This window comes from Centropristis striata, chromosome 7 (genome assembly GCF_030273125.1).
Source record: "Centropristis striata isolate RG_2023a ecotype Rhode Island chromosome 7, C.striata_1.0, whole genome shotgun sequence".
Taxonomy (NCBI): Eukaryota; Metazoa; Chordata; class Actinopteri; order Perciformes; family Serranidae; genus Centropristis; species Centropristis striata.
In genome coordinates this window covers 12,145,988-12,167,075 of record NC_081523.1, presented here as the reverse complement: position 1 = coordinate 12,167,075, position 21,088 = coordinate 12,145,988, and the positions used below count along the sequence as shown (strand labels likewise).

The window sequence follows — 21,088 nt, the reverse complement described above, 5'->3', positions numbered from 1 at the left end:
AACCTTAAAATATTTGACCTATATATAACATAATCCACATTGGGGACAGTACTAGTTATTGTATGTGGTCAGGCCTCTCTTCTAAAGTCCTCCTAATATGACTCCTAGAGCCTTGGCATTGCTCCAACACCAAAAATATTTGTCTTTTTTCATTTATCAGATCTTTAAAGATTCGAATTTGATATGGGAAAATGTGGTGTTTGGTTGCATTAAAACCTCAAAAAAACTTCATCATGAATTTGGCAAAATTCTTCATTCACAATGTAAACTTAGCACACAAAAAATAATGTCGTTTTCCTGAAGGATGTCACACAGTAGTATATGTTTTTTATTTCAAATTCAGCTAACAAGAAGGCTATCAAGACGCTCAATGTATGGTTCTCAAAGTCTTTGTATAGTCTGATAAACCCCCTAGCTCTGTATCTGTTATTGTTCTATTTATATACAACGATTGACTCCTAAATGTCTCCTAGAGCCTGAAAAGTACCTTGATACTCGCTACGGCAGCTACAACAACTGTCCGTCACAATAATTGTAAAACCAATGAGCGGCTTTGTAAAAATCACAGTAAAAAACTGAAGCGAATCTTTTTGTTTGTGCTCACCACCGCTGAGCTCCGCGTTGTTCCGCTTATCGCTACCATGGCAACATCACACCCAATCAGAGACGTGCTAGAGAGGTGCCGTTGAAACAGTAGCCAATCACAGAGTCTGTTGTTTAAGAGTCAATCTGTTTGAAACGGCAAAGCAAGCGTTTTCTAACTGACGGAATAACTTGGGGAAACTGAGAAGTGTGGTCAGCTGCAAATAAATATAAAACAGGTAAATATTTTCCCGAAAGCAGCGTTAATACACATCTATTGTCTGTGTAGATACGTTACCTCGTACTCATAGGGACTGTAAAATAGCGCTACACTACTTGATCCTATGAGGTGTGTGTTTCTCAGCTTTGCAGCTGAAAGGGAAGCGTGTCTCTGGTTTAAGCTTCAATACAAGTAGAGTAACTTAATTTATACTTATATCTAGCTAACATATACGTGAGCTAGATATTCATCTATGTATCAGTTTGCCAGAAACAGCGTAACTGAGAAAGCTGCACTATTAACTGTTGTCTTGTTGTAACGTGTAAAGCTAGCTAGTTTGCATGTTTTGTGATGTTATGTGAAAATATATGTTTTTGTGTTTTTTGTACATGATTATCACCATTTTCAAACGGTTTCACCATTATGTCCTATGTTTTATAACCACTTTAGCTCCACATGCCCTGTGTACACCATATATTCTACAGCAGTGGATACTAAACTACCATATCGTCACCCTGTTAAAATAATCGCCTCACTCATTTTTTCAAGTTTTGCAGGAAACACAAAAAACTTCACCAAAAGTTTAACATATGACATTTATTGATCATTTCACTCAGAAAGGATGTAACAAAGGATGGCTACTGGCATAGTAATAACACTGTGTGTAAAGTATGTAACTTAAGATAAATAAATGACTTAAGCAATTTTTTGAACATGCCTTTGTAATTAATGTTACTTCAAAGTGTCATTAATGTTCATGACACATCCCATGTCATGTTTATGACACACTCATGTCATTCTTATGTAGACACCTTCAAAATAAAGTGTTACCATATCTTGCTTAAATCACAAAGGCATGTTCAAAAAATTGCCTAAGTCACATTTTATTTTGACTTAGGCATAATAAATCTGCTTAAGTCACACACTTGACATAGGCCATTATCTTAAAAGGGTAAAATCCCATGATCTGATCAACTGAGGATGTTGATCAATTTTACCATAGGTGGCCGGCGTCATGAGGAGATGATTTAGGCAAAAAAACAACCAATTTTGACAAAAAAATACTTAGGCAATTATTTTAACAGTGTAAAGGTGTGCAAAAGTGCTAGTTTGTTGTATGAAATCTTGATGAACAATATTATCATTTGTCTCGATGATTTAAAAAAGGCACAAGGATTTCATGTTAATATAGGTTAGTATTTAATGTAAACTTGGTTTAACAACATATGGCTATACATGTGAGTCATAAATGTGGCCAGACATTGCTAGCTTGTGCAGCTAGTAGTGTGTCCTTAAACTAACCCCATTTCATATATATATATATATTTCTGTCTAGATGTCCTCAGACGAAGAGGAACCAACCAGTCCTGTTCTGCCCAAGGACTCTGATCGGGGCAGCTCTGTCTCCTCCGATCTTCAGGTGACTGAACAAAAGAAGAAAAAAAAAAACCTTCACAGTTTATGTGCCTTTTTGCACTTGTCACATCACTCAAATCTTGGAGCAGAGCAACATTTTGTAGCGCAGCTACACAGTAAAGTTTGTTAGGGCAAGCAATACATGCCATCACACAAGTTTTAAACATAGACACAGTGTATCAATAATCCACACCACTTATTTGGATGTGAAATCAAATGTTAACACACCCCTATATTAGAATTGCCCACTCGTTTTACCACTAAAACCCATTAGTTTTAACGATTAAAGTGCAACTGACATCATTCACCATAGATTTTACCTCCCTGTAAGTGATTTAGATTGCATTGTTAAACAGGGAACTTGTTGAAATAACTTATTTGTGTTGTTGCCCTAATGGAATGATGGACAGGCAGCCCAGTAAAGCTGTATATTACAGGGTCTTTGTGTCCCTGAGTCCCAAAATTGACAATTATGACTAAAATGTTAGGTTATCCAATAGGAATGATGATTATGAAAATCAGATACAGAATGTTAAACAACTGAATTTATAGATAGACAGAGATATCAATAGACACTTGACTGACTTGGCTGTTTCTTTTTCACCATTTATGGATCAACAGGATGAGTATGAAGAGCTCCTCCGCTATGCAGTGGTCACCCCTAAGCTTGACAGACACACCAGTGCTCACTTGCAGCAGCTGAGCGTCTTGCATCTGTCTGCAGAGGGTCGGACTTCCCAGAGAAAAGATGACACAAAATCAAAGAGCGCAGCAGGTATCTTGGGTGTATGCAGGACACATTCATACACACACATTTCACTAAGCCTTTCTGACAGAAACACAACTTGAGCCCTTCCAGACACTGCCCCCATCTAATGATCAGCTGTCAAAAAGGATTTGGCATCACAACAGGGAAAAATGTAGTATGTTTTTATCAGCCTCATATTTTCAGCTTGTAAACCAGTCTAGTCAAGATGCATATGATATCAGTGTGTCAGATCGTACCCCCTATCTCTTTCCCTTACGATACCCACATCTTAAACAGTCCATCAATCCCCCAACCTCCAGCTGCAGCTCTCAGTGGAGGTTTAGTGCTTTAACTGTCATGGAGTAGTGCACAGGGATGTAGAAAGCAGACGGCCGATTGGTAATGATCTCCTGGCTCCCTGCCCGTACTGCTCTTTAGAGTGCAGGCTTTCTCTTCCCCCTGCAGGATTTAATTAAGATATTGACATAAATGCATTCCTGGACGAGGAGCCGTGCTCTTCTTATTCAGCATTCTCGCCATTACCTTTTCTGTTCTTAAACCTTCTTTTGTTTTTTTTTACCTTAATACCAGGGACATAGTGTGTTTATGTAAAGGGCCTCAAGTGAATAATGTAGCCAGATGTTCTTTTTGAAATTATAATCGCCTCTCGCTATGCATCAATTTTTTAAATGTGAAAGAGTATGGCTGGGCGATATTGCGATATATATCATCAAAACAATGTAAAATGTCTATCATATATATTTTTCTATATCGTTTTTATAGTAGTGTCAAAAACCCAGTGGCTGAACTGTGTTATTGCAATATTTGTATAATTTGGAGGACTTTATGATCTGGTTTTTGCACAGAGTGAACCATAGAGGTGTTTTTTTACTTGCATAAAGTACACTAAAAGGCTTCACCATGGGGAATTCTTCATCTAGACCATTTATTGAATGACCTGAAAACATTCTATATTGTGATATATAGTTATTGAGATATGAAATGACCTCTATTGAGATAGACGATTTTGACCATATTACCCAGCCCTCAGAGGTCATTACTTAAATAAGTAACGAGTTACAGACTTATAATTACATTATTATTTTAGTTGTCCTTGATATTTTAATGTGGGAGTTATTTTTTAATTTCTTAAACGGTAGTGATGTGTATTTGGATATGAGGTTTGTGTTTGTATAGTTTTTATGTTGAATGTCTTGTGCTTCTTTGTGTTTTCTTTGTCTTCTAACATCTCCGGTCCATGTTGGTAAGAAGTGTTTTCACTTGTTATCCTTTAGATTTGTGTTTCTGTATCTGATCATTTATTAATAAAACCATTCAAATTATCTCAGGTCAAAATGTATTTGCATAACATTCTCTTTTTATCTCTGAACCATTGTGCCTTTTTCTGATGTCCTTGTCTTCTGTCAGAAACTGCTACTGAAGCTCAAGATGGGAGGCATTCTAGCAGGAGTGTGAGATCAACACAGGTCTCCCCCTTCATTGTTGAGCCCTCCACACATCCAAGAGCCTGTCATGGTAAATATAATTCGGTAACGCTTTATATTAAGGTCCTTGTAATAACCATTAATTAACAAGTAATTAGGCCCTTGTAAGTCCTTACAAGATGCTTATTAACATTATTGTGTGTTTATAAGCTTATATAAGTGTTAATAATGGCATTACAAACACCCATGACCCACCCATTATGTCTTTGCCATGCCTTTATTAATGTTATTTTGTTTGTTTATTGATATTAAAATATACTTTATTGCTCATCTATTATAAGTTAACTATAAGTTAACTATGCTTTTTGCAACTACCGGATCTAAAGCGAGAACAATGCCTTATTACTTGTTAATTAATGGTTATTAAGGACCTTATTATAAAGCGTTACCTATAATTCAATTCAATTCAAATGCAAAGAAACAAATGGTGATGGTTAGGTCTGATTTTTATTTTCATATTTACATGTCTTTATGTCAAGTAAGTGTAGAAATAAAGATACCACACAATTTGTTGTGTCATTTTCTAATGATATTCCGTCCGTCTGTGTTTCTTTTTTCTTTGCCTTTCAGCTCAGGAGTTGGCAGGTCGGTCATCTGACAGGGTGTCGGTGCTCTCAGACGGGTTACAGACACCTTTTGAGAGGTCTAGGCCAAACAGCCCACACCCTGAGTCTGCTGTGACAGAGATGTTTATCTCAGAGGAAAACATAAGCAAGATGGAAAACATTCTGGACACGTGGAGCAACAACCTGAAGGTTAGTCTGCTTCCTCACACTGTAGAGCTGTCCTTCCACAATCAATCAATCTAATGGCTCTTATTTGCTGCCTGCTTGAGAGCTGACCATAGATAATGGTGTATGGCTATATATAGGGCTCTGACTTAGCTGAACGATAAGAAAAGAAGCAGTGTATTTCAGCAGTTCACAGCTAAATAGGTGCACACTGGAAGGTTTTTACTTGATAATTGGAAATGAGATTGACAAAAACGATTTTTATAAGAAGCAAAATCTGTGGTACAGTATCAACAGAGCATAAATTGAACTTCTGAAGAGCAATCTAGCAGGCGGATCATGCTGTTTCTGGCCTAGAGATGATAGTATTACTGCTCTCCATTTACAACACCTAAAGTATTGAGTGGAGAAAAATGCTAAAATGGTTAAACATACCTTTTAGTCTATGTCTATATATAAGTATGAACAACTGAAACCTGCATAGTGGGTTTATATTGACATTTACGCTTAGCCTGAGATGGATTACAGGACATGGTAAATAAGCGATGGTGAGGAAGAGATCAGAGATTATAAAGGGAATGAAAAGTCTCAGAAATGCTTACTGAAAAGGATGACAGCTCCTCTCTTCATGAAACCAGTGACCTTTTAATTGTGTCTCCCAGTGAAATGATTTTGGAGGAGGTGAGTGTCTGGACGTGGGTGTCCTTCCTGCCCTTTTCTTCTAATGTTGTACAGCTCATTCATGGAGGGCAGATGACAACCAATCGACTGCGAAGCAGGGCTGATAAGAGTTTGACCTCGAAAAAGACAGAACCTTGGACTGTAGGAAGTTGAGACTCTTTCAGACTTGACTGATAGATTTGGATGCTTGTAAGTCTCCGTTGTTGCAGGATAAAAATCTGTTGTTTATACTTCAAAAAAGACTAACATAGTCACTTTTGTCGGTGTTGGCTAGATCCTGTTGAGATTTAGCTGAAGTCACAATTAAACCGTTTATGTACCTTGGCAAAACTTACTCCTGCATTAGGGTGTTGTGTAGGCTGCATGTGGTAGCCTGTTCTGAAATCTGAAAATCCTCTAAAATCCTTCGGCACAGCTGCTCATCTAATTTAAAATCTACTGAATAATTGTGTACATATGTCCATATTTACTAAAGTGCTGTAATGAACACACTGACTGTCCCACCCTCTATTCCCTAATTAGACAAATGTGCTGACCGAGCTCAGGAAGTGGAAGCTGGCCTTCATGGAGCAACACAAGCTGGAGAAGAAGAAAGAGAGGGAGAGGTATGCAGCCCAGACAGCTGGCCTGAGGTCAGAGCTAGACAGCCTGAAGGGGCTGCTACAAACATACGAGACCTCCAACCAGAGAAAAGATGAGGTGACTACATGTGTTTTTATTTGCTTTCTCCAGTTCATAATGTGCTGGTTATTTGGACATAAATTAAGTACCACACTGAGATTTAATGTCCCAAAAGGTTAGTGTAAGATGAGGTTGGCTTAATCCACGTATAAGCTTTCAGCCCCATATCTCTATCTTATACTCACATATCCTGTGTCTCTTTGTTGTGTGCATTTAGAACTTGAAAGAAAAAGTTGAGGAACACCTTTGTCTGTTTTATAGACTGACAAGGTTATTGTGTGACGTGTCCTCCCTCAGGTGATTGTTAACCTGAGCCAGGTGCTGGACAGACAAAAAGAAAAGCTTGAAAAAATGAAGGCCTTCACCCGCTGGAGACTCCAGCACACTGAAGCAAAAGAAGAGGTAGGCTGATGACACACTTCTACACAACTAGTAGTAGTTTAGTCAAATAATTAAAAAGTTTTATAAATAGTTTTAAAATGTAATTTTTTATGAGCTGTGAAAAATAACCTGAAAGATTAGAGAAAAGAGAAACCTGCTGCTGCTCTGCATGAACATGATACAAAAGGTAAAGGCAGGATGAAATATTTGTTTGGGTGGTGCTAATCTATTTGGGTAAGCTGCCCAAATAAATTCGCTGTATGGGAAACGCTTTCTGCATATGATAATGGAACTGATGAAAACCCTTTTTTGTACAGACACTATTATGTAGTTGTGTGTGTGTGTGTGTGTGTGTGTGTGTGTGTGTGTGTGTGTCTTTGAGATGAAAATCACATAAGCATAACTTGTAATATCCTAATATCTGTTTGGAGGGTTTAATCACATAACATAATTTATGTTTTTTAGCTTCTAAATGTTCATATATGTATTGTTTTAAGGATGTAATATTACTAGTGAATGTATCTTAACATTGCTAGATTACTGTCATTGCTGTTTCATGGTTTATGCAAATGAACAGTCTCTGCATGAGTTGCCGACCCATACATCACTGTGTCACTGCACACTGAACATGCATATGCCACATTTTTGCACAAATGTCTCCTCTTAAAAAATTAACATATGTGAGAATTTGTCAGTGCACTGATGAACAATCTGTTCTCTTTCATACCAAATTCAAACTAGCAAGTGCTTTTTTTTTATATTTATAAAGTAGCTGTTTATGCCATTTGTTTAAAATGCGAAATGTAGTGGATGACTCACATTCTTGTCTAAACCATGACACAGAAAGTGCACCACAAGAGAAAATGTACTGCACCTGCACAAGAATGAATTATGGGTGTAATTATTTCCATGTGAATATTTTCATGGTCTTGTGGTTCCCTGCCAGGCTCATGCTGCTCAGTTAGCACGGCAGCACTACAACTTGCAGCTGAAGAAGAAGGTGTTTTTCGGCTGGCAGTCTCTGATCCAGAAACACTGGAAGGTCAAGGTGGAGCAAGCCTGCCGAGCAAGGGCTGAAGAGGTCTGCACCCGCCTGTCTGCAGAGTATGAGGCCAAGCTGGCGGAGGTAAATAAAGGAGTGAAGGACCTGCATATGAAACGCTGTGTGTATGGTGATGCTGCATAGTTGAATTTATACTTAACTCATTGAGGCGTTTAACCACAAAATCACAGCGTTCTGTTGTCAGTATGATACAGTACGCCGTACATTTGCAGAGCTGAGTCATGTCAAGCAGATCCAAAGCACCACTGGTTACCAGCATTTATTATTTTCCTACAAAGGTAAATGTATGATTCAAAGGTGACGGTTAATTGACGTGTCAGTGATTCACAGCAACACTAAGCTTGATTAATAGATTAAGAAACCAAAAGTTATTTAAGGAAACCATGTTATTGGTGGTGTTACAGGTGTATATCAAAAGTAAAAAGCATAACAATGAATGCAAGAAAATGATCATCAGTTTGTTTGGTCAGTATTATATAGTCTAATGAATGACTAATTCTTTCTAACTTCTGCTACTTGTCTCTGCAGCACTGTGAGGCTTTAGAGAGAGCCCAGGCAGAGATTCAGAGACTGCGACTAGAGCGAGAGCGCTATGAGGAATCTATGAAGAAAGCCTTCATGAGAGGAGTGTGTGCTCTCAACATGGAGGCTCTCGGCATGTTTCAAACTACAGAGGGACGGCCGGAGCAGCCTCCATCTCATAATCAACATGGTTTGTAATAGATGGCCACACAAACCTATTTTTTAGAGAATATCCATCATTTTAACCCATAAGAACCCATGGTGACACCGGTGTAACAAACACTTTAAATCTTCTAGAATCTCCCATATTCAGCTTTATGCTTCACCTTAACTTATTAAATCCCTAAGCGACACATACTCAACACCTTGGTGTGGTGGTCATGTGACAGTCATGTGACTGTGACAAGAAGTGACTTCTCCAAAATGTGGCTGTGATTGGAAACAGAAAAAGTAGCTATTTCAAAAAGCGTATTTTTTGTTACGAGGCTGAGTTTAAACCCATTTAACAACTCTAATACGTTTATGTCCTGTATTATATTTAACTTGTTCTGACCATATTTCCTGAACAAATTAAAGTCACAATTTTGATATATGCTATGGATATCAAAATTGTGATGCAAACAAAAAGGCACATGGTTATTTGTTTGTATTATTGATTTATTCTTATTTTGTTACTTAAAAACAAATCTGAAAAATAATTTATTGTTTAACAGCACTATTATTTTCCACAATTTTGATAAATGTTGCGGAGATGCAAAGAAAAGGCAAATTTGTGTTGCTGTAAGCAGAAAATGTCTAGTTTTTTTTATTTTAAAGTAAGACGTATCATAAACTTAAATACCATAAATGCGTTTATGTCACATCACAGATCTTTCACATTTAAGGGTAGAGTTTTTTTAAAACATCAAAAATGTGTTCTATGTGGTTCACTTGGTCGGTAGTATATCCCCCATAATTTTCCTTTATGGATTACTGGATCTGGGTTCTTATGGGTTAAACAGCTAGCACATTAAAACCTGCACTGTTATCCTCATCACCAGACCAGTAACTACATCCATGAGCTATACAACAAAGCATAAAGGCATTGCTTGCCTTGCCTCTTTGCTGTATTGATTCAGGGCAGCTATCGAGACAGAAACAGAAAGGAAAGAAACACCATTTCTCCAATACCTTGCAGCCGTGTGCTATTGACAGTTGTGTAGATTTATGAATGAGTTGGAGGGTGGTCTTTGTTGTTTTCTTGAAGTCATTCACTTGCTCTTCTAATGGAGTGATGATTCAGTGGATGTGCAGAGTGCTAACTGAGAGGTTATAACCTGGCTGTGGCACTAAAAGGTTGGCTAGAAAAGTTCAATAGCCATTTGCAACATTTATTAAATCATGTAATTACTGTTAGTCAGTCATTTGTTAGCTCTGTGAAAACTGGGTTAATGGCTTGAAACAATACAGGATATCTGAGCAAACATAATTATCATAAACCTTGGACATATTTGTAGATGTAGCCAGCAAGAGGCGCAACAGGTGAACGATGCCAAGGTTCACAAAGACAAAAACAACTCGTATCATTAAAGCGTTACCTGCACACATTCCCATATCAAGGATGGATCTGTGGTTAACACTGGAGCTGTCAAATAGTTTGAAGCTTCGATGCTTCATTCATCACAATAAGATTTGAATGCTGTGCAGCTTTTTTTAAGTGTATTTATTTTGGATAATACCACAATATAAACATCACATGTAAAAAAAAAAAAAAAAAACCCATGACACTCTGTACAGACTTAGTTGACACCAAATTCAAAAACTGCCATCAGCATGTTGCACCAAAAGGATCCTGTTCTGTAACAGTTCTATTCTGCTCTTGTGCGTGCTATTTTGGGTGAGCACATGTCTGCTGTAGCTGGATCTCGCTGTTTTTAGCTCGTGAAAATGAACTCGAGCATTGTCTTCTGTTCATCCATCTGCTTTCAGGTTTAATGAGTCTTGCAACTTGAAATGTGTTTCATTATGCGACTGTCAAACTGGGCTGTTAATTGAATACCCTTTTCTTACTCTTACTCATAATCATTTTTGCCAACCAGACTAATACAAAATAAATTGATATGAAGTGCCATTAAGCCTTTTGAGTACACACACTTATGAGTTATGCATAATTGATGATCAGCCACATTTCTAATTTGCAAATGCAGGGGTTTGTAGCTGGTATTGGCTCCTCTGTTACATGTTTAGTTTCAAAATTGTACTCCTAATCTTACCTCAAACTAGTAAGAGAAGATAATTCACATTCCAGCTCAAAGCCCCAAATAACCAGTTTTAACCCTTAGTTCTGATAGCTACAAAGTTGTTCAACCAAAAGGAAAGGGTAGGCTTTTCATTCACAGGATATTGGACATCATGTTCTCTAAAATGAGTGACTTTTGTTAACTCATGTCAGGAGTGTATTGAGTCTGACTCAATAATTGTGTTCTTTCTGTAGATAATCTGCCTCCTCAGGATGAGCCTGGCTCTGCTACACTGGCTCAACTTCATCCATATCCCGTTTCTTCCACACGCTTCAGTCCGGTCCACTTTGACTGCCCAGACCCTTCCCACATCGAAGTAGAGGAAATGGTGAGTGACAATTACTAATGAAACCACACATTTATTTACACACCATAGTTCTTCTATGCCATAATTCAATAACATCTCAATCATCATCAGTCCATATGTATATATTTTTTTAAAAGGAACTTTTAAAATTTTGAAATTACTCGAAAGAATGCAGCTTTAAAGCACTTTTGCGTTGGCTTCATTTTTCAGACTCAGATAGCTGTTTGCTTCATTCTAAGCTAGTTCATGTAGATACAACTAAAACAGACGTGTTCTTAATTTGCTTCTGTAATTCCTTTTGTCTATTTTTATTGGCAGCACTATGATTCACTTTATCTAACTCCCACTCCTGTTCCTGTTCCCCTTGATTCCCTTTTCCTCAGATGGGGTCTGGTGCCCCCATGTCCAGGGCAGAAGTGATCCCTCCCACCACAGTGGTGCACAGCTCACTCCCACCTGGAGGCACTGTAAGTGCCCACAAACAGGTTAGTATTACACATACTGATCTGTTGACTCTGGCACAAGAGGCCTACAAGTAATGCCAATGCCCACCTTCACAGCAGCTATGTGTAACTGTCACGCATCAAAGAAATGGTTATCAAAATGATGACCGACAACACAAAATGACTCAAATTCAGTCCAAAAAAAAGTCTCATCACATTGATACATGATCCACAATTTGATGTTTCAGGTTAGCGGTCGTGTCGTCACAGCGAGTCAACAAAAACCGTCAAAGACTGTCACAGCGAGGATCACTGCACGTACTGACGTTGCTAAGGCTGCACGCACCAACCTCCAGGTGATGGGTGTGGCTCCGCCCATGAGCTCTGTGATAGTTGAACGGCATCATCCTGTCACACAGGTACAGGACAGCGTGCAATACTACTGTAATACAATCTCTGTGTTATGTAAAGCTGAAGAAATAATCATTTTATTGACATTAACATTTTCTTCTGTTCACTTTTCATTCTTTCAGCTCACTATCGGTCAGGCCACAGCTTCTAAGTTTCCCCGCTCCTCCCAACACGGCCAAAGCTCCACCGGTGGCAGAAGCTCCTCAAGAACACACACCAGCACGTGCCATGTACACTCCATCAAAGTAGTTGACTGACCACACACATCACACAGAAAGTGTTGCTCATCTAGTCTAGATATAGAATGTAACACATCTTATGCAACAATCCTAGATATAGCTACTGTGGCAATAGTTTAAAGTCCATTTTATTTTGATATACTGGATTGAATATGTGAACATTAGATTGTTTGTAAATCTAGATCAGTCTCTTGAGCAATAGGATTTTTTTCCTCAGGAATGTATAACACAGACAGGTGTTCAGAACTTCATATGTAAATGTTTTTAATTATTACTAGCTGGAGAGAGTTTTGAATTGCAAAATGGACATTTTTGTCTAGGAATGTTTCCTTTTAAATTATGCACAGGTGAGACTGTATTGTAATGTGTAAAATTGCATATTTTAAGTATTTATTTTATTGATGTTTTCTATCGAGACTGACCGTCCCACACCACAGGTTGTTAACTAACTAAACCAAAGCCATATGTTAATGATCGGATGGACAACTGTATTCCTCAAATAAATTATTTTAGTGCAAATTTCCTGCACAGATCTGTGGTTCAAAAAGATGTAAACATGGAGTTTTTGTCAGTCCGTATGTTGTGGTGTTCATCCTCATGAAATGCTGCAGCTCTTACTGCTAGAACTCTCTGCCTCCATCCGAATCTTATCTGTAAGAGAAATGTATATTTTCTGCAATAAAATTTGGCGCATATCCCCAGGCAGCACAGCAATATGTTTATAGATTCCTCAGTATATATTTTGGGGGGGAAAGTTAACAGAATGTACCTGCAGCTTTCCTGTTCCCTGTGAGGATGAGGCTCTGGTAGAGTTCTTTAGCGGGACTCTTCTGAGCCAGCTCCTCCCCGTGGAACCAGATCAGCAGCATCCTGTTCCCGTGCTCTTGATAGCTGTGCTGACCTGTGGACAAACACACAGCACTGTAGAGCGAGGAAAACAATTCAAGTGGTACAAATAAGCTTAAGATTTCCTCTGTGCATTGGAAGATCAAATTAGCCTGGCTGATTAAGAAAATGTGCCTATATTATGTTGTTTTCTGTAAAAAAATTTAGCTACAAGCTTATATTAAAGTATTTCAGATCATTGCCAAATGCACAGTCAGAAGTCTGTCCTATCAGTGTGAGTTATGGCACCTGTCCACTGCTCCTCGATGGCCGACACCTGCTCCTTAGTGAAGCCCCAGTGCTCTGCGAGACTCTTCCAATCTCCTGGTTTCAGGAGCTCGTACGCCAGGCGCCACGCCACCGAACGGAGCTGCTTGGTCTCATAACGGTGGTCGAGTTTAAACGTTAGCGGATAGTCGTTGTGAACACTCTCATTAAGTTCTGGGTTGGCCTGAAAGGGCAATTAAATTATGTCAGCAGATTGATAAAGGCCAAAAGCACACAAAGAGCACAGGGGCATGGGGAGAGATTATTGGAAAGACACACACACACATGATTAGCAATATGAATGCCAGAGTTAAACATTTTTTAAATCAAGATGGGAAAGGAATCCAGCATACCCTTTAATTAAATTGATGGTAAATTGGCTGCCAAATGCTTCGGGGCTCTGAGTCATTTTTTACCATGGAGGCTTCAATAGCATTAGAGAAGATTTAACTAATCTAGATTTTGACATTACAAAATAAATCATTTGTGATGAATGTAATTATTGATTTCAAGGCCTCAAGAATGGATTATAACACACATGAACACAGAAGTTACAAGTATAATTTCTAAAGCCAGACAGATGTGGGATTATTGAGATTGATGCCGATATTAGAGGACAAAATTTACAGATTACAAAAACAGCAGCTGGTATGGTGAATTTATGCCCTTTTTTGCAATGATACAACTATGCAAATGTCCTCAAACATTTTTTTTAAGAATATTCAACATTATTATACATCATCAACCAATTCTAGAAATGAACATCAGTATTCTATGCTCAGTATCAGCCAATGGCTAACCATTTTATCAAGGAATAAATAAAAACTAGGACTGCAAGCAGTACTGAACGGGCCCTCGCAGTACACGCGTGTCGGGGCATGCTGCCGTCGGGTTGTGTGCATTACAGGGGCCAGTCTATACCACCCCTATGAATTTCATTGCATTAAGTGTTATAGTGTGGCCACGGTACCAAATATGAAATTAGACTGCCACCACAGTGCCACCTAGGGGCCGATCAATAAAACGTTAAAGGGTTATCCTCAGGAGGGCATTGACAATAATTGTACCAAGTTTTGTATAATAATGCACAAACTATCCCTTTAATCCTCATACAGTGTCTGAAGGAGGACTCTTTACTGATATGTATAAGTTAGAAGAGGCAGGTAGCAATGGTGGAAAGTAACTATGTACATTTACTCATGTAATCTAGGCGAAAATGGGCGTGGCCTTTATTCAGCACAACTCAGTGAACGCGTGGATATAAGATTTTTGAATGTGCGATAAAGTATGTCGGAATTATTAGCCAAAATGCACTTTCCTTTATTAATGCGCCACCTAGTGGTGGAAATTCAGGATGACAATAGATAATAACATTTTTCGCCATGTGTGACTTATATTTAAAGTTTCATGAATTTTTGGGTATGTTCAGGCAGTGAAAAATGCGATCATTTGGGTACGAGAATAATTTTAAAAAAATAATAATAATCATTCAAAATACAATAGGGACATTGCAGGTCGTTGCCTGCTCGGGCCCTAATAAAATTCATAGCTACATGACAATATTTCTAAATCACCCCAGGCATAGGTTTCTGCTTTATGTGTTCCATAAAAAGTTTTCATATAGATGCATATAGAAAACACATACACCGATACAGATAGACACCGATATGTCTGTGACAAGGCCACTATCAGCCGATAATATTGGTCGGACTCTCACCTTCCTCCAGGCGTAGTATCTTTCTGCTTTGATGATCATGTCCACAATAATCACCTCGTCTGCTCGGACTGCCACACCCAGAGCCGTCTTACCCTGCTACTCCAAGTCACACATGTACAACAAAATACACACATCTTAATTGTAATGTATCAGATTCATGTTTTTGTTTTTTTACAATTTCAATGTATCATATAGGTCTTTCACACTTTGGATGGCCTAACTTAGATTTTGGCCAAGATTAGGTCCAGAAAAAAGTGTGCACATGTACAAGTACAAAGGCATAAATTAACACATATGGCGACTACTATATTTCAGTTCTAGAAATGTATTTGTGAAAATTCTTACCCTATCCTGGAGTGTCAGATCCTGCCCGGTTTTAAGAAGCATTTCCACGACTTCTATTCTGGCCAGTTCTGCAGCAAGATGCATAGCAGTCTGGGACCTCTAACAGTTCAGGACAGGACAACATAATGCAGCAAATATATTTATAATGTTTATTTATTTTTCTTATATACAGTTTGGCTGATTTCCTATTTTACTGTGATACTAGGGAGATCGTACCTTATCGGTGGCATTAATGTTGCAGCCAGCCTTCAGTAGAAGATGGATGACAGGAATGTGGCTGTTCTTCACTGCCAGGTGGATAGGAGCTTCTAGGTGCTGAGCAAAAAAACCCAACCCTGTTTAACCACTTGCACTGAAAATATGTAAAATCATTATGATGTGCGTCCAGGCCAAGCGTCAGCAGCACAGCTGTGTGTTACCAAAATCTTCACACAGAGAGTGTACTACTGCCACCTAGCTTGTGTTTACTTGCCTGATTCTGGAAGTCTGTATTGGCTTTGTAATCTAAGAGGAGTTGGACAAGAGACGTGTCTCCTTTTTCTGAAACTGGATGGAGAGCACTGCAGTCTGCCTACAAGAGAGGCAGGAGAGGGAGCGTTACTGTAGCTGGAAGCATTACAAGTACAAAAACAACATATTAATTACCACATAAAGTTGGATGCTGCCTAAAGCATTAACCGTATGAGAATATTTTATAGGAATGCAGTATAAACAACCACATCAATGATTTCACAGTTATAGTCAGCATAGAGGTCTATTGTACATTTGTGAGGATGTTGGGGTCACAGCCAGCCTCCAGCAGGGCCAGGACACATTCTTCTTGGCCGTTGTCTGCAGCCTGATACAGGGCTGTCTCACCATCCTGCAATACAGAAAACCATCAAATCATGTGGTAGTGGTGGTAGTTAAACATAACAGAAGCAAACTATTCTTTTAAGTTACAATTTAAAGGAATATTAAACCCTTAAAATGACTGTTTTTCTATCACTTACGGCGTGTTGCCTTGACTTTTTAAAGAAAGCATTTTTCTGGTTCTAGTTATACCAGGGAATTCCAGAAAAGAAAAAAAAAATACAGTGAATCCTTGGTGACTCTAAGTAAATGGAGCCGCTTTTAACAACAAGAAAACTATCCAAACATCTATTTAAAAACCTCACAAAAGTCTACAAAACGGGTCATTTGTTCAGTACTTCCCAAACACGCATTTTCACTAAAACCCTCACAATTGAAAGCACTTCCACTACTACTGTCTCAGTAGAGACTTGGATTAGAGTATAGTTTTGCTGTCATTAAAAGCAGCCTCCATTTACTTAAATTTATCAAGAAAGACATGAGAACAACTACAAGAGTTTTCTACAAGAATTCAAGGTAATAAATGTTGTTTTTTATACAAATGGTCATTTTAGGATGAAGTATTCCTTTAAAATAAGTTACCATACTTACAAATGTTTTCAGGCCTATAATCAACTAGAGATCAGAAATCAAACATCCTTCTTCCACTGAGGGATATATATATATGTATATATATATATATATATATATATTTATATATATATACTTATATGTTTAAGCTGTAGCCTTTTAGCATTTTGAATTATTTGATAATCTTTGATCACCAAATAAATCTTATCACATAAAATTTACCAGTCAGAGGTGAATTTCAAGCCACAATTACCTTGTTATATAATGGTAACCAGTACATGTTTGATACATTTTAACTAAATGCAATATTGAACCACCATACAGCAGTGGATTAACCACTGAGTACACACTGTCACAAAGTAAACCATGATAGAGAGCATGTTTACACTGATTGTCTACCATATTGACTTCATCCCGAGTATCAAAGCTCTGCAGCAGTGATCGCACGGCATCCGAGTGGCCGTTCCTGGCAGCTAAGTGCAGGGGCGTGTCCCCACTCTGGCAGAAGGAGGGGAGGAGAAACAACTGGCATCAAAGAGTGTTGGGCTTTCTTGCAGGTGTGACACTCAAATGTGAACTCAGATACATGTGAGCATGCATAGCACACAAACAAAAAAAACACATAAACAAGTCTACACACACCTTGTTGGGCTTCATGGTGCCCATGTTGTACGGCTGTATCAACATATCTATCATTTCAAAGCAGCCATGCTCCGCCGCCAGTGCAAATGGTCTGTGTCCTGACTGTAATATAAGAATTAAGGTACAAACGATCACAAATACTGAATGTATTTTGGTACAAAACTTGCTCAGAAATGTAATAATGATATTATTTTGATGATTTATGGAAAAAATGTGTTAAATAAATACCATGTCAACTTTGTCTAGTTCTTTCATCTGCAGGTCATTAAGTATATAATCCAGAATTTCAGTGTGGTTGTTGACAGCAGCACAGTGCATGATGTTCAGACCTTCCTGAGGTAGAAAAAAAAAAAATCATGTTTAATCAAGGAGTGTGCAGCAGGGCTGGGGGACATGATATAAAAATGTCTATCATATATATATTTCTATATAATTTCTATTGCAACCATAGTGCATTATGGCAATATTTACATCATTTGAATGGCACTTTACGTTGTGATCCTTGAATCTGGAGCAATCCATAGACTGTGTTAACATGTAGCATGGAGTATACAAAAATAGGGTTTTGTGGTTAATTCACATAGACTATTTATTCAGTGAATAAGCAGAAAACATGCTATATTGTCATATATGTTACCAAGGTATGAAATTACCTATATTAGGATATATTTTGGCGGTATCACCCAGTAGATTTATGCAGTAGAAAAAATATTGTTACTTGAGTTGTTGCATTAGGGAACTAAACATTATATAACCTGGGTAGCTGAGCTAATGTTCTTAAAGAGAGAAGCATACAAATTTTAGGTTCTAAAATCCAGGATAAATTGAAATAAATGAACAGATGCCTAAGGAGGAATTTGTGCAACATTTCTAAAAACATGGCATGATTTTTGGATTTTTTTCTGTCATTGACTGAGAAACAGTAGGACAAAAATCTTTTTGCTTCTTTACCTCGTTCTCAACCTTCTGTTCAGCCCCGGCCTGCACTAATAATTTCAGGATCTCCAAGCTGCCAAACCAGGCAGCCAAATGAACTGGTGCCACACCGTGCTGTCAGATGCAGAACACAAAATGGAAAGTTGTGATTTCTTAAGAAGATTAAATAAGATGTTATCAGTGGCTCAGTGTTCAGATGCAGGTATTTCAACCCTCTCACCTTGTCCTTTTGATCCACCTTGACCCTCCGCTGCAGAAGAAGCTGCACAGCTTCCTTGTTTTTGCCAGCTACTGCGTAGTGAAGGGCAGTCCTGTTATGCTGAGGTAAACAGCTGTATCAGTATAATACCCACTTAACCCATTTATGCACACAACTGAAATATTTTATTTCATTTGGTGGAAGATTTTCACAATCACAATCACAATCACAAAGCATCCTGTAAGTTTTTCCTACATGGATACTCTACTACCGTTTATGAAATATACTTAATCATATTTTAGGAAAAATCAGTAGTTCCATGTTCCCAAAGATGAGGTATAGTATAATAAGAAAATAACTCAATATCAAAAACTACAAGGAGTACAATCCAATATGATTGAAGGTATGCATACCTATGCAGTGTAAAATGGATTATCATGGAAAACATTCAATATAAAATATTTTTTTAAGTATTTTCCAATTTGTACCAAAACCCAGATTTTGACAATTGATAAAAGTTAGATTTTTATGTGATACAGAAATTTAAAACTTTGACATAGACACTTTCCATTTTTCCATGACTGTATATATCGTGGCGCTTTTCCTCATGTAGTCTTGGGGTACAAATGGGTTAATATACAACAACGTATCATCCTTTTTAGTAATTGCCAAATTGCAGGCCTGTTTGTGTGATACTGTATGAAGCCGTATACTGGGATGCAGACAGAGTGTTTATTTAAACCCACCACATTCTTTGCATTGGCGTTCAGCCCTCTTCCAAGAGTCTTCATGGCTTCCACATCATTTCTCTTAGCTGCTTCCATAAACTGCTTCTCTGCATTGAGCACTGCACAACACAGCAGACAGGAAGGTTTTTTACTAAAGGCTTTATTTGCAAAAGAAAAATAAACAAACACTATTTTTGATTGGTTTGTCCTTAATTGCACAATAAAAATACATAATATAAAACCATTTTTAAAAGTTTAAGATCTCATATTAAAACAACCCAACAGCAGTTTGATTGATATTCCCTGGGGTGCACAAAAACATGACTGAGGAAAATAAATCAGAACAGATTGTAAATTATTTCTTCATATATTATGTACTAAGCTTGAAACACAACCAGAATGTAAAATAGAGTTAAAACATCAGCAGGAACATACTGTAAGGGCTACTGAGATGAGTATGTCTGTTTATGTGCTGTGAAGGAGGTCGTCTTGGTTTCAGCCTTGTGCAAATACAGTGTGTTTTTCTTGTGAATAATAGTGGAACACAGTCAGTCCACCACAATGAATAACTAATGATTAACTCCAGCTACAACAGTATAAACTCGAGGGCTCAGTCTTTAACAGAAGAAACTTTCTGTAAAATTTTGCTTCATAGTCTTAATCATTTTTCCTGTAAAACCACAGTCTATTTATATATTTTCCACCTTTTCTCATTTTATGCTTGCATACTCACACATCTCCTTGTTGTCAAAGCTGGTGTCTGTATCTTTCTCTGGCTTGTTCAGTATGAAGTCAGTAAACCCCTTTACAGTCTCCTGTCTCATCCACTTCCGAGGGTCTATATTCTCCGTCTTGGGACGATGCTTATTGATCATCGTCTTGAAAGCCAAAGCTTTTCTCTCCATTTGGAAGTACTTTAAGTTACCTCTCTGTGTGAGCAAGGCGGGCTTCGTTAATAAAACAGTCCAACGTGTGCCCTGACAACAAACCAAAGCTAATACCTGAGGAAACAGATCCCACTGAAATGAGAGGACCCTGTTCTGCCCAGTTTCATATAGTTCCTGTCTTCAAATAGACAACGGCAAGCCTTGAAGTCGAAGTGCACTCCTGCTATTTTCTTAATGCTGCAGGGCAGACCTGTGTTTGTTTTACCTGCTCACACCCTGGAGAGACTGCTGATAGTACCAGAGAATATTTAACATGTCACACTCTACCTGTGTTGTATTACTAGTGCATGACATGACGATGGCTTAGTGCTTTTAGTACTTTATACCATATGTTTTTTTTACTTTAATTTCAGTGAACACAGTGGAATGTTTACACAAGATTAACATGAGGCTCTAATAGCTGTTTAACTTGTTTGTCCAGGAAGTTTGACTAGTTATACATGGTCTTTAGGAGCCAAGTTTCCTGTTCACACAACCTGAGGCAATGCAGTATTTTACTGCTAGTTACTGTTTTTTTTTTTATGTGCTTTCTTACACAGACCAGTGGAGGACTCAGGCTGTCTGCTGCACTACCAGCTGCATGCAGTGGGGAACAAGGTTTTTTTTTTTTTTTTTAGCACGTAGGGCTTCCTATATAGCACTGTATCTTGTTTTCTCAATATTAAGGCCACTGCATAACATTCTCTCCAATTAAGGAGAAATTACATTTCTCCATTAGTGCTTTTGATTGCATTTTCTCCAATGGAAGGGCACCCTAGAAGGCACTTAATCAAGTTTTCTTTATTTAATGG

General features: G+C 38.1%; 2 protein-coding genes across 2 annotated transcripts; one reads left to right on the top strand and one right to left on the bottom strand.

Moving 5' to 3' along the window:
* The first annotated feature begins 758 nt into the window (after window positions 1–758).
* Window positions 759–12,756, top strand: poc5 (POC5 centriolar protein homolog (Chlamydomonas)). The gene is made up of 13 exons (XM_059336563.1): window positions 759–821; window positions 2,139–2,222; window positions 2,840–2,993; window positions 4,395–4,502; window positions 5,042–5,226; window positions 6,406–6,582; window positions 6,862–6,966; window positions 7,892–8,071; window positions 8,537–8,720; window positions 11,004–11,137; window positions 11,500–11,601; window positions 11,808–11,978; window positions 12,093–12,756. Exons 2-13 carry the CDS (start codon window positions 2,139–2,141, stop codon window positions 12,225–12,227), a joined length of 1,719 nt encoding a protein of 572 aa, XP_059192546.1. The 5' UTR covers window positions 759–821; the 3' UTR covers window positions 12,228–12,756.
* Window positions 12,757–12,804: 48 nt separating this feature from the next.
* ankdd1b (ankyrin repeat and death domain containing 1B) lies at window positions 12,805–20,255 on the bottom strand. The gene is made up of 15 exons (XM_059336564.1): window positions 20,084–20,255; window positions 19,369–19,469; window positions 18,644–18,742; window positions 18,439–18,537; window positions 17,716–17,820; window positions 17,486–17,589; window positions 17,245–17,341; window positions 16,187–16,285; window positions 15,896–15,994; window positions 15,640–15,738; window positions 15,424–15,522; window positions 15,079–15,174; window positions 13,344–13,545; window positions 12,979–13,110; window positions 12,805–12,860 (listed from the first exon to the last, which is right to left on the bottom strand). The coding sequence occupies exons 1-15, from the start codon at window positions 20,253–20,255 to the stop codon at window positions 12,805–12,807; spliced, it is 1,659 nt and encodes a 552-aa protein (XP_059192547.1).
* Between the last annotated feature and the right edge of the window lie 833 nt (window positions 20,256–21,088).